Raw genomic sequence first — 12,737 nt, forward strand, 5'->3', positions numbered from 1 at the left:
TACCAATTACACTCTTAGGAAAGTAACATCTAGCCTTACAATTGAACATAATTTATTTTGATGTTTTCTGTAGATTCCTGTTACTCGTAAAAAGGAAAGGAGTAAGACCAAGTGGTTTTAAATTGACATTTTAGCTGTTCACACTACATTTAGTTTTTGTTTTTATATTTTATTTTGTATGGAAGCGTATTTTTAATTGTAGAAAACGGTTAAAATGTGTAAATTGTACTTTTCTAATTATTTATAAAGGTAGAAGACGATGTTGTCCGATGTAAATAAAAATGGTGGTGGATAAAAAAGTGTCCAGTTCCAAACTCTGCCATTGTAATGGGACCATGCCATTTTTTATCGACGGTAAACATTGGGCTGAATCATCATATACACAATGAGTAACAAAATATGCTTGTTAACAGTGCCCACGATTATGCAATGTTGACGTCAACGCCATGTTAATATGTGAACATCGACTGATTCATAAAGCTAGGAACAATATCAGTAAGCAAAGTCACGTTCCTCCCTTTATTACTTGAAATGCTATTATGAAAATATTTTGCAGAAAATCCAAGTGCAGTCAAAGTTAAAAGTACGGGAAACATGGAGAGATAGTAAACTGAAATAAGATGCAAGCTAAGTGGGGTGGACGGTTTGATGGCCTTGAAACTATCACTCACGTGGGCGTTTGGTTTTCTTGTTTCCTGTAGATGCTGGCTGATTTGCTTCGTCAACTCCCAGTGCTATCTTTGCCCCCCATCGATCGTTGAGCTGCAGATTATGTTGCTTGTCCAGATTCGATATCCACGACTGTAGCTGTGCTGCTGCCAACCTACGAAACATTGGAACATGTGTATCAATTTAAAGAAGTTCAAAGAAAGACGTAAACCACCCAACACCTCTGCCTGAGATGACAAAGAAGAGCTTGTCACTAATGGCAGAGATGGAGGCCAAGCTCGATAGTATACTAGCACAATTGGCGGCTCTTACGGAGGAGGTTCGATCAACAAGAGCGAAAGTGGATGAACATGATAAGCTGTTGGAGAAACTCGTGGTAGAACCAAGAGGTGCACTTGCCGCCAAGGTGAACACCACAAACACTGAGCAGAGATCAGCCGTCAAGTTCTCTGCCGACGAACTAACAGACTTTCAAATAATGAGTGGGATTAAAGGTAAAGGGGTTACCACACAAAACGAAGAAGCATGCGAGCAGCCCAAGACAGTGCTAGAAGAAATTCATGAGGAGAAAGTCTGTGAGGAAGAAACTATGTTGCAGGAAGATATGGCGACAAAGAGAAAAAAATCAGACTTTCATACACTTTGCAAGTTTTCAATTCAAATATGTGATACCTCAACAAAGAAAGTAAACTGTTGCGGTGATCAAGTGCAGTTTCTGTCACGGTCTATGGCAGAGCATGACAATCAGTTTGGACAGCAAATACATTGCTATGGTCATGTAATGATTCTTGTGCTTATCATTAGTTGGAGCTTGAGGACAAGCTCCGATTGGAAGGAGAGGATAATGATATGGGAATATGGTTAGATAGATTATGATATTTTACATTAAGAATTTTGTTAGTTTTCTATTTAATAATTGGTTTACTTTTTATATTAGTTTAAGAGTTTTCCATATTCTACAAAGTTGTATCCTATATAAGCGTTTCTTATTATTAATAATAGACAAGCTTTCAAGAATTAACTTAATCTCTAAGAGAGATTAGGTTAAGAGGAAGTAAGCTTTTTGGTTCATATCAATGGTGAATGTGCGGTGGTAAGGTGTGAAATTTTAGGAAGTGACACATAGCTGAAAATGTATTCCTTTCCAGCTAGCTCCTGAAGACATTTTGGTAGCTCCACCCCCACCGCTACTCATCTGATGTAGTTTTGGGGTAGTGGGACATTCAAGGCCAGAGAAACAATTTAAGAACCCATCTAAATGAAATTGTCGAGTTAAAACCTACCTCCTCAAGAGCCAGACTTGTTACCTCTTTCTCGATGAGTTTTGTTATCTCTCTGTCGGAGACTATAAAAGTAGCACTGTCCTGATTGTCAACAACAGCTTCAAGATGAAACCTGGTAAGTGAGGACGTTACACGTAAACGTAATTCTTAAATAAGGTTTGTTGCTTTAAATATTTGATCAGAAAGAACAGTTCCTACCTGATAACCCCGGTGACGTTGGAAGAAACACACCTCTGAACCGGAGGGAAGTGCCTGATTTTGCAGGCTTCCTGCTGCAACTGGTGCAAGAGACAAACAACCAGTCATTTTGTTCGACGACCCCCACAATCCTAGCCTTGCAGAGAAAGCATCCTGTGTCTGTGCGGGGAGAACAGTGTTTTTTTTTTAAAATTGAATGTTAAATTTAATTCAAAAGAAAAATACCTTGTTACAACTTGTGTGTCCTTTCTAAAGTGGTAAAACAAATTTAAAGATTTCAAAAATTTATAACTACTCCAAAGCTCATGTACTATAATGGCGAGAGTCAAACCAAATCTCCAACCCTTTCTTGTACTCGCTATCTCCTCTTCTTTGAATGACAGAGAACATATTCCTTATGTTCTTGTCTAGTCTTTTAACCAGAACAGCCACAGGAGATGGTGGTTCTTCATGACGTCTTCCATTCCTCTCTCTCCATAGCATATGTATACGCTCTTGTGCTCCAAGAGAGTTCTTCAGGAAGTTCTCTAACTACCCTTATGTCATCCTTTAACGCGTTGATAAAATGATCCACATCAAAGATATCAAAAGAGCTGCCAAAACAGAGAACATAAACTTTCATCAACACACTTTTGTTAGATCATCAGTTAAGGCAAAGAATAGAGGGTGTAGGTGGATAGGAATCGCAAACCTCTCTTCTTTGTAGGGTTTGAGTTGACCTGTTGGTTTTAAATCGAAAAAAATAAAGCTCCGACTGTAAAGAAAGGGAGACGGAGAGTTCGGGAGTAATAAAGCAGAAGATTCATCGGACATGTGAAGATCAAAACGTTGAAAGAGGGTAAGCAGGAGATGGAGATGAAGAGGCCGGGGAGGTAAAACGTGAAGGGAAACTAAAGGTCTGTTTTTTCTCAAACAATGGATGACACAGTGAAGTTCAATAGTCAATGGAGGAGACGACACATGACCTGAGCTTAAACGCGGAGTTTTGATATCTTTCGGCAGAAAGTATTCTACTTTGAGCCAATTGAAAAAAATATTCTCTTTACCCTACCAAAATTCTAACTACCCCGCTTTTTTCTATATTTCTCTTTTCCTTATTATCCTTAAAACACATCTAGTGGTCCCAGCGAATCTTCTCACACATGCCTATCCAAGGTCGTCAGTTCGATACTCGGAGACAGCAGGGTGGTACTATGCCTCTCCAAATAAATCCTTCCTCATACGAGTAGGGGCAAGCGGTGTATATCAACCAGTAGGTCCAAGCCGGAGGGGTTTCCCCATACGAGTAGGGGCAAGCGATATATACATTAATCCGTAGGTCCAAACCGGAGGGGAGGGATTTCCTGGATTTGGGGCCGCGAAAGCGGTGGGGCTAATCACTATAAAAAGTTAACCCTAAACAGTTTTCGGTGACGTGACAACGCTCTGAGGCGATATTTTGGAGATTAGGTTTTCAAGGTCACTTCAACCCAAAGGCAGTTTGCCGGCGCCGCCAGAGGGTTTCCGATGGAGGTTCCGGCGGTTTCTGACTCGTCGGAGGTGGGCTCTCAACCTATCACGTCTCCGGTTGTTGCAAAAGGCAATTGGATTCGGGCAGTTCAAGGAGAACAGAAAGGGCTTTTGAAATACGATGTTAATGTTGTGATGAAGGATGGAGTGGGATCGATAATGGTTCCAGACGAAGTGAAAGATGCAGCTCCCCTATGGGATGAGTTTCTGATGGGAAAGTTCCTGGACAAAGCGCCTCACATCGCTAAAGTCCATGCAATTGTGAACAAAATATGGGCGCTAGGAGATAAAACACAGATGGTGGAGGTGCTTATTATCAATTCGAACACTATGAAATTTAGAGTTCCAAACATGTCAACAAGGAAACACATCCTTCGCCGGGGTATGTGGAATCTAGCCGGAGTACCAGTAGTTACGTCTAAATGGTCTCCGTTGGTTGAAGAGGATCAACCGGAGGAAAAATCAATACCATTATGGGTGCATCTCAAAAACATCCCAATGAACATGGTATCTTGGAAGGGGCTGAGTTTGATAGCTAGTCCAGTGGGTGTTCCTGCAAGGCTTCACCCAGAGACGGCGCAGTGTATCAATCTCAAATTACCAAAGATATTTGTGAATGCTGATCTCACAAAAGAGCTTCCAAAAACGATGGTTTTCAATCTCAATGGGAAAGAAACTTTGGTGGAGTATATCTACCCTTGGCTTCCGTCGAGATGCTCCAACTGCAAGAAGTGGGGACATTTGGAAAAAGCGTGTTTGGCTCCTAAGAAGGCGGTGCAGGAACAAACAAATGAAGAGGTTGAAGATGGTGAAATTGTTAGCACATCACAGGAGAATGTCAATGTGGAGGTACAGGTTGATACGCAGGACCTTGCAATCGATCAGAGTGTACAAAAAGAAGAGGAGAAGATGCTGACTCCTACTGAAGAGAGAACATAGGAACATACGATGGCAAAAATTATAACAGAGGAGAACCATGTTGTTGATGATGCAGAGACCAATAAGGAGTTGGACTGGTCTGATGTGTCCCCGGGAAAGGCTAGTAGATCACCAAAAAAAGTGATAGAAGCAGAGGAGGTTCTAATTACTTCTAGATTCTCGGTTCTTGCTTCTGAAGAAGAGGAAAATGAGACTTCATATCAGAATGAAATCACGGAAGTTGGACAGAATGTTGTATCAGAAGACGCCTCCTTACAGACGTCTACTCATCAACAATCAGAGAAGGGACAAAATGTGATCATCATGAGGCAGACTCTCCCGAGAGGCTCCAAAGATAAACACAAGTTCTTATCTGACCCCAATGCTCAGAAAGCTAAGGAGGCTGCGCCTCAGGCTTCGAGCAAAAAGTCGACTCGCAAACATCATTAATGTCTGATTTCTTCTGGAACATCAGAGGCTTCAATAAAAAAACTAAACACCCTGTTGTTCGAGATTGGATCAGAAGAGGATTGTTCCAGTTTGGTTGTATACTGGAGACGAGAGTTAAAGAAGCGAAGGCAAGCCGTATTGTGGAGTCTGTTTTTGGAGATTGGTCTTTCCTATCAAACTATGAAAATAATAGGCTGGGGAGGATTTGGATTGTGTGGAGTCCGAAGGTTCGTGTGACTCCGTGTTTTAAGAGTAGCCAAGTTATCACTTGCGCTATCTTATTGGATGGGATGACTGAAGAAATATTTTGTTCGTTTGTTTACGCTGCTAACACTGTGGAACAGAGGAGGGAGTTGTGGCAAGATCTGAAAGACCATCAGGACTCGCCCATGATTAAAAACAAGCCGTGGTTGATATTTGGAGACTTTAATGAGATACTTGAGGATGATGAGCACTCGGGTAATGAAGAAATGAGCTATACTGGACTGAGAGAATTTCAACATGTAGCCAACTATTGTTCGCTAATGGACATGTCTTACCAAGGGCCTAAGCTTACTTGGAGCAACAAGAGAGACAACGACTTGATCTGCAAGAAACTAGATCGCACTTTGATGAATGACTCATGGATACAGAGTTTTCCTCAAGCATACTGTGTCTTTGAGGCGGGAGGATGTTCTGATCACTTGCGATGTCGGATCGTGATTAAGGAAGGGATGGCTAAGATTCGAAAACCATTTAAGTTTATAAATGCAGCAGTAGAGTTTCCGGAGTTCTTGCCTCTGATTCAAGAGTTTTGGGCCTCAACAGAACCTCTCTTCAACTCAACCTCTGCTATGCACCGTTTGGATAAGAAGCTAAAACTCTTGAAACCGCTTCTGCGAAAACTGAGCAAGGATCATATTGGTGATATTGTGAAGAAAACAAAAGAAGCATGGGGAATTCTCTGTGACCGCCAGAACACCACGATGCTAAACCCAACTCAAGAAAATATGAGAGAGGAATCAATAGCTTATGACCGCTGGAACTTTCTTTCTATATTAGAGGAAAAGATTCTAAGTCAAAAGGCAAAAGTTCATTGGCTGGGAATTGGAGATGGGAATAATAAGCACTTCCATAGAGCTGCTAAGGTGAGGGAGGTTCGAAATGCGATAAGGGAGATCCATAGAGAAGATGGTACAATAGCTGTAACTCAGGAGGAGATCAAGGAGGAAGCTGTGAGACACTTCTCACGTTTCTTATCTCACAAACCGGAGGACTTTGTTGGAATAGCAGAGAATGAGCTTAAACAGCTACTGGATTTTGAATGTGACGAAAACGACATGAGGCTGTTGGACAAGGAAGTGTCAGCGGAGGAGATCTAGAAGGTCCTCTTTTCAATGGCATCAGATAAGTCCCCAGGACCTGACGGTTTCACTTGTGAATTTTATAAGTCAGCTTGGCCAGTCATTGGTAATGATTTTGTCATCGCAGTACAATCTTTTTTCACCAAAGGTTTCCTCCCTAAAGGCGTCAATTCTACTATACTAGCTCTCATCCCAAAGAAAGATGATGCAACAAAAATGGGTGATTACAGACCCATCTCTTGTTGCAACGTCTTATATAAGGTGCTCTCGAAGATATTGGCAAACAGGTTGAAACAGATCCTACCAAAATTTATTTCCACAAACCAGTCAGCCTTTGTCAAGGATAGGCTACTAATGGAAAATGTTCTACTTGCTTCTGAGTTGGTTAAGTGCTATCACAAAACCACAATATCATCTAGATGTGCAGTAACGATTGATATCTCCAAGGCCTTCGATTCGGTTCAGTGGTCCTTTGTACTGTCTATTCTCTCTGCAATAAAGATGCCGGATAAGTTTGTTCTTTGGGTGAAGAAGTGCATTGAACTGGCCTCTTTCTCGGTTCAGATTAATGGTGAGTTAGCTGGATACTTTAATAGTGCGAGAGGGCTCAGGCAAGGATGTTCTCTATCTCTGTATCTATTCGTAATATGTATGGAAGTCCTATCAAAACTATTAAATAAAGCAGCAGTGGAAAGGAAGATCGGATATCATCCGTACTGCCAAGAAGTTAAGCTAACTACCTCTGTTTCGCTGACGATCTCTTGGTATTCTCAGACGGGAAGAAGAGCTCGGTGGAAGGTATCCTTCAAGTATTTAAAGAATTCGCAATGATTTCTGGACTTCATATAAGCTTGGAGAAGTCTACTCTATTTTTGGCAGGAGTATGTGAGGACAGAGAGGCTATTCTAGCTCAGTTTCCGTTTGCAGTGGGAACTCTACCAGTTAGATATCTTGGGGTCCCTTTATTAACTAAGCGCATGACGTCAAGCGATTATTCTCCTCTGGTTAACAGAATCAGAAAGCGAATAACATCTTGGACGGCAAGGCAACTCTCTTTTGCAGGACGCTTGCAACTTATTGGTTCAGTGATTCACAGTATCACTAATTTTTGGATGGCGGTTTATAGGCTTCCGAAGCAATGCATAAAAGAGATTGATCAACTCTGTTCAGCCTTCTTATGGTCAGGGTCAGCTATGAGTACGTCGAAAGCCAAGATCTCATGGGAAAACGTTTGCAGGCCGAAGGAGGAGGGAGGCTTGGGCCTGCGATCTTTGTCTGAGACAAACAAAGTTTGTTGTCTCAAGCTCATCTGGCGTATAGTGTCACAGTCAACTCTGTGGGTTCAATGGGTTAAACGATACTTAATACGCAAGGGATCCTTCTGGAGCATCAGCGACACAACTACACTTGGTTCTTGGATCTGGAAAAAGCTGCTGAAGTATAGGGCTCTTGCTAGATCTTTTGTAAAAATTGACATAAGGAGTGGTGCTGCCACTTCATTTTGGTTTGATGAGTGGACTCCCTTGGGGAGAATATTTGATATCACACATACGCAAGGTTGCATTGCGCTTGGGATCAAACTCAATGCCACTGTGGAGTTTGTTGTCCAACACTATAGGAGTCGTCGCTACCGAGCTGAACACTTGGTCGCCATTGACAAGGAAATTATGAAGATAAGAACACAAGGACTCACTGATGAGGAAGATGTGGTTTTGTGGAAAGGGAAAGGAGATGTGTGTTCGAGCTGTGTTTGATACCAACCAAACTTGGCATCTAACGCGAGTGCAGCAGACAAAGGTTCAGTGGTATAAGGGCATCTGGTTCTCTGGATCGACACCCAAGTACTCTGTTATGACCTGGATAGCAGCACACAACAGACTGGCCACGGGAGATCGGTTACTGAAATGGAATGCTCAAGCAAATGCTCAGTGCATTCTATGTAACTCAGCAGTTGAAACCCGAGACCATCTATTTTTCAGTTGTCCTTTCACAGAGACAATTTGGCGGAGTCTTACGAGGAAGCTTCTTGGACAGAACTACTCTCCAACTTGGAGTCAAGTTCTTGAACTCATATCGACAAATCAAGTTTCAGGGGTAAAGAAATTCCTTCTCAGATATGTGATGCAAGTATCTGTACACACGCTTTGGCTTGAGAGAAATGGAAGAAGACACGGCACAGCGCAGCGTCCCCCAAGTACTCTTATCAAGTTCATCGACAAGCAAACAAGGAACCGAATCAGTTCTCTCCAAGGGCGAGGAGGAACTTCTTTCAACCAAGCTATGGTGGTTTGGTTCTCCTGTCGAGAGTAGATGGAACCTCAACTCTTTTTTGCTTTGAAAAAGCTATCACACATTTAAACTAAAGATGCATTAGTTGTACAAAGTCTTTTTTGATTTGAATAAATTTAACATTCTTTCAAAAAAAAAAAAAAAAAAAAAAAAAAAACATCTGTGGAAGAGGTCACATATTCGGAATTGATCGAGTGTATATGCAAAAAGATTAAGGCAAATGGAGATGGGATGGTGAAGATTAGTTACTTTCCATTGGTATTGTATTCGAACTACTATGTGTAATGTGAACTACTAGGTACTTCTGGAACTACTATGTGTAATATGGACTACTAGAAACTACTTCATACTACCCTGAACTACCAAAAACTAATATGTATTACTATTTGTTATGCTTTGTTATGCATGTTTCTATGAACCTTAATTTTCTTTTTATTATTTATTTTTAAAAGATGTATCTCGTATATTACGTGATTATATGTCCATACATGTGTTTATTTGTCAAAATAGACATAAAATACTCTTAAAATCTCAAGTTGGTAGAAAATTTCTCATTTCAATAGAAAACACTCTTATACTTCCTAGTTAATGTCTTGATGGGAATGCCATCATGAGATGAATTTCAGAAAACGCATATTTTCTGAAATATTTTTCTGCCAATGTGTTATATACAGTCTAAGACTGTCTAAATATTGGTATTACTAATTTATTTAGTTTAATGATGCTGTATTACTAAAAATGTTATAATTTGAAAAAATTACTATGAAGAGTGAAATATTACTACTACCTTGAGGGCCATATATATATATATATATATATATATATATATATATATGTATTTTTTTTTTACAATGTGTTAGCACGTTTTAGATATGTGTCTTAGATTTATTTTTTTTATTTTCATGAAGTGTTGACAATGTTTTTGTCTTAGTAATACCTAATAAACCTAGTAGTACAAATTTTCTTTCTTAGGATTCAACACAATCAAGACTTACATATCATCCTACATCAGTTCAAAAGAAAAACCGAGACACATAATAAACATACAAAAAATGTTAACCCACAAGTCTTCTAAGCCTTGGCCTTTGTTTTATGTTTCTTCTTTGCCTCTTCGATCTCATCGGTCTTCCCTGAAAGGAATTTGCAACCACTGTGATGGATCAAAGACCATACAAATCTTTCTTTTGAGTAGCCAAGCTTAGCAAAAAACAAAAAAAAAGTTGGTTTAAGAATTTACAAACAAAAGAAAGCTCTTCTGTTCATTCCACTAATATAACTAAGGAGCATAACTCAGGAAGTACGCCAAGTACATATAAGAATGTCTCTTCTCACGATATGTCACTAAACATCACTGAAAAACCCACAACAAAAGCTTTGAAATTAAACCAAAAATGACCGCCACACACTTACTTAAGTCACATTACAATAAAAACAGCAACAAGCATTACCTATGTCGATCACTGATCTCAATTCTCTTCACTTGTTTAGTTGGAGTGAAGAAATCTGTTATATCAGTACCAATGATCACTCAATAAACCAACAAAGCAACACAAACAATTAATAAAAATGAAAAATTTAGGTCAACAAAGAAGGAGACTACATACTCCAGTGAGAAGAGAACGAATCAGTAATGGAAGTATCTCCATCGAGCAAAACAGAACATCTCACGCCAAGCCCTCGACTTAATAGAAACCTCTTAGATGCGGATTGGAACGGATAAATGAGCTAAAACTCAGATGAGCTTCTAGTTCCGAACATCCATCGTTTCTCTCGTCGAATTGCCGTAACAAGTGAAGTGAGCCGTACGCCTCCTTCCTCAATGATAATCTTAGTGTAGCAATCGTTATGCAAGAGAAACGAGGGAAGCGGCAGCACCGAAGCGGTCTTCAAGGGGTCCGGTGTGGAGAAGAGAAATATGCTCCCAGATGAGGCAGAGGATGGGCTCGTGGCGGCAATAGGAGGAAGACCAAGGTAACCAGCGTCACCGCGATCCTCAGCGGGAGCAGATACACGAAGGAGCCAAGAAACGTCACTGATAGAGTTCTCCAACTGAGCAGACATCTTGTGGAAGGCGGCGGCGGGGATGATGGTGAAGACGCGCTTCATGATGCTGTTGGCTCGACACTTGAGGACGAGGGAGAAAGCCTTGTCCAGTAGACGAACAAGCTTCTCAGTCTTCGCCTTGAGTTCCGTGCACTCCTGCTTGAACGAACTAGCCTCATTTTAGCCGCTTTCACCACCTGGTCAGACAGTTAGATCGGTTTCGATAAGATTTGCTTCATGATATTAGCCATCTCAGATTAATTATTAGTTTTTATCCAGAACCCTATAAATTTATTAGATCTACTAAAACAGAAAGGAGAAGGAAAATGACACTGAAGAAGGAATGAATCGGGGAATGGAAAATATTTGGACATTGATAGAGTTCTCTAAACTGGAACTTGAGATTGAAAAACGAAGAAAAAAGAAGATGATGAGAAAAACGAGAAAATATTTTTTCTTATTTTTTTTTTTTTAAATAAATTAACTAGGTAATAATCCGCGCCTTGCGCGGGATGAGATGGTTAGATCAGCAATTTTTCGAAAATATTAGAAAGTATATATATATAGTTTGGAATTTGGGTTTTGTGTGTTTTTTTTGTGTTTAATCTCGGTCGTGCTGATTTTACGGAATAGACGTCACTAAGATAGAAACATATGTAAATCCTTTACTTTAGTGACATGTAAAATTTACTGGAACATAAGAGTAAACACAAAACATGTTACCTGGCAACTGCGAAGTATGTAATCATTTATTTTATCCACTTCATCATTTGTGGGAGTGAGAATGGCTCGATGTCTATACAAATCCTTAACTGTTGAGGTTGAAAAGCTTGTCCACAAACCTCTTTTTCCATAGTCTCAATAGTTTATACATATAAACCGTGTGATTTATCTTACTCTGATTCATTTGCAAGAACTTGCGTATAAAGATATAATTATTATTATACAATTTGATTTTCATATGCATGATTTTTGTATAATAACATACCTTCATCGTAGGTCATTGACTTCAAACATGTAAGGATTCCACATAACTTGGCTGTATTCTTTGAACCATGTAAGAAGAACTGATTTTGTGTATAATATCTAATTAGAGTAAGATAAATATTATTAATATCTAATCAAATTATATGTACGTAAATATTTGTGTAATCACACTTATATATTTCTTTGCATAGGTTTTATGTATAAATATTAATTAATATATAATCAAATTATCATGTACGTAAATTTTTGTGTAATCAAACTTGTTTCTATATTTCTTTTTTTGTATCTTACTCTCGAACTCATTTTGTTTATCTCTCTATGGCTCTCTCTCTCTCTCTCTATCTCTCTCTCTCTCTATGTCTCTCTCTCTCTCTTCTCTCTCTCTCTCTCTCTCTCTCTCTCTCTCTCTCTCTCTCTCTCTCTCTACTCTTCTTCTCTCCTCTCTCTCTCTCTCTTCTCTATGTTCTCTCTCTATGTCTCTCTCTCTCTTCTCTCTCTCTCTCTCTCTCTCTCTCTCTCTCTCTCTCTCGGTATCCCCTTCATCGTACACCTTTTTTTTTTGAGAAAAATAAAAATGTAACATTCTTTTAATTCATTGATTATCTTTTAGCTACCACAATTTTGATTTATATGGGATCTAGTTTAATATTTTATCATGAATTTTCTTGGATGAATTACCAAACTAATCATAGTTTGCTAATTAATGTACAGTTTTTTAAATATAATAAATAAAATAATAATAATTTGTGAAGTTTTTAAAATAAATGAAAAATATTAGTAGCTGCCAAAAGATGAAATTTTTTTAACAATTTTAAAACCGTCAGAAAAAATTAAATCATAAACACTAAACACTATACCCTAAACATTTCGACAAAGCTTAAACCCTTTGGTAAAAAATCAAACACTAAACCCTAAAATTCTTGGATATACCCTAAACTCTTGGGTAAATCCTAAACACTAAAACTGTAAACCTTTGGGTATACCCTAAACACCAAATCTTCTCTCTCTCTCTCCTCTCTCTCTCTCTCTCTCTCTCTCTCTCTCTTCT

At 39.3% G+C, this 12,737-nt stretch overlaps 2 protein-coding genes and 1 long non-coding RNA gene across 3 annotated transcripts; 2 read left to right on the forward strand and 1 right to left on the reverse strand.

Annotated features, from left to right (window-relative positions):
* Nucleotides 1-5,026: 5,026 nt before the first annotated feature.
* On the forward strand, nt 5,027-6,388 carry LOC130495511 (uncharacterized). Its single transcript, XM_056986912.1, has one exon. The coding sequence runs from the start codon at nt 5,027-5,029 to the stop codon at nt 6,386-6,388; it is 1,362 nt and encodes a 453-aa protein (XP_056842892.1).
* A 15-nt stretch (nt 6,389-6,403) lies between these two features.
* On the forward strand, nt 6,404-8,124 carry LOC130495512 (uncharacterized). The gene is made up of 3 exons (XM_056986913.1): nt 6,404-6,941; nt 7,145-7,168; nt 7,250-8,124. The coding sequence occupies exons 1-3, from the start codon at nt 6,404-6,406 to the stop codon at nt 8,122-8,124; spliced, it is 1,437 nt and encodes a 478-aa protein (XP_056842893.1).
* Nucleotides 8,125-9,609: 1,485 nt separating this feature from the next.
* On the reverse strand, nt 9,610-11,120 carry LOC130497055 (uncharacterized). Its single transcript, XR_008936091.1, has 2 exons — nt 10,264-11,120; nt 9,610-10,162 (listed from the first exon to the last, which is right to left on the reverse strand). It is a non-coding gene; the product is annotated as an uncharacterized LOC130497055 (long non-coding RNA).
* Nucleotides 11,121-12,737: the final 1,617 nt, after the last annotated feature.

This window comes from Raphanus sativus, chromosome 6, assembly GCF_000801105.2.
Source record: "Raphanus sativus cultivar WK10039 chromosome 6, ASM80110v3, whole genome shotgun sequence".
Lineage (NCBI taxonomy): Eukaryota > Viridiplantae > Streptophyta > Magnoliopsida > Brassicales > Brassicaceae > Raphanus > Raphanus sativus.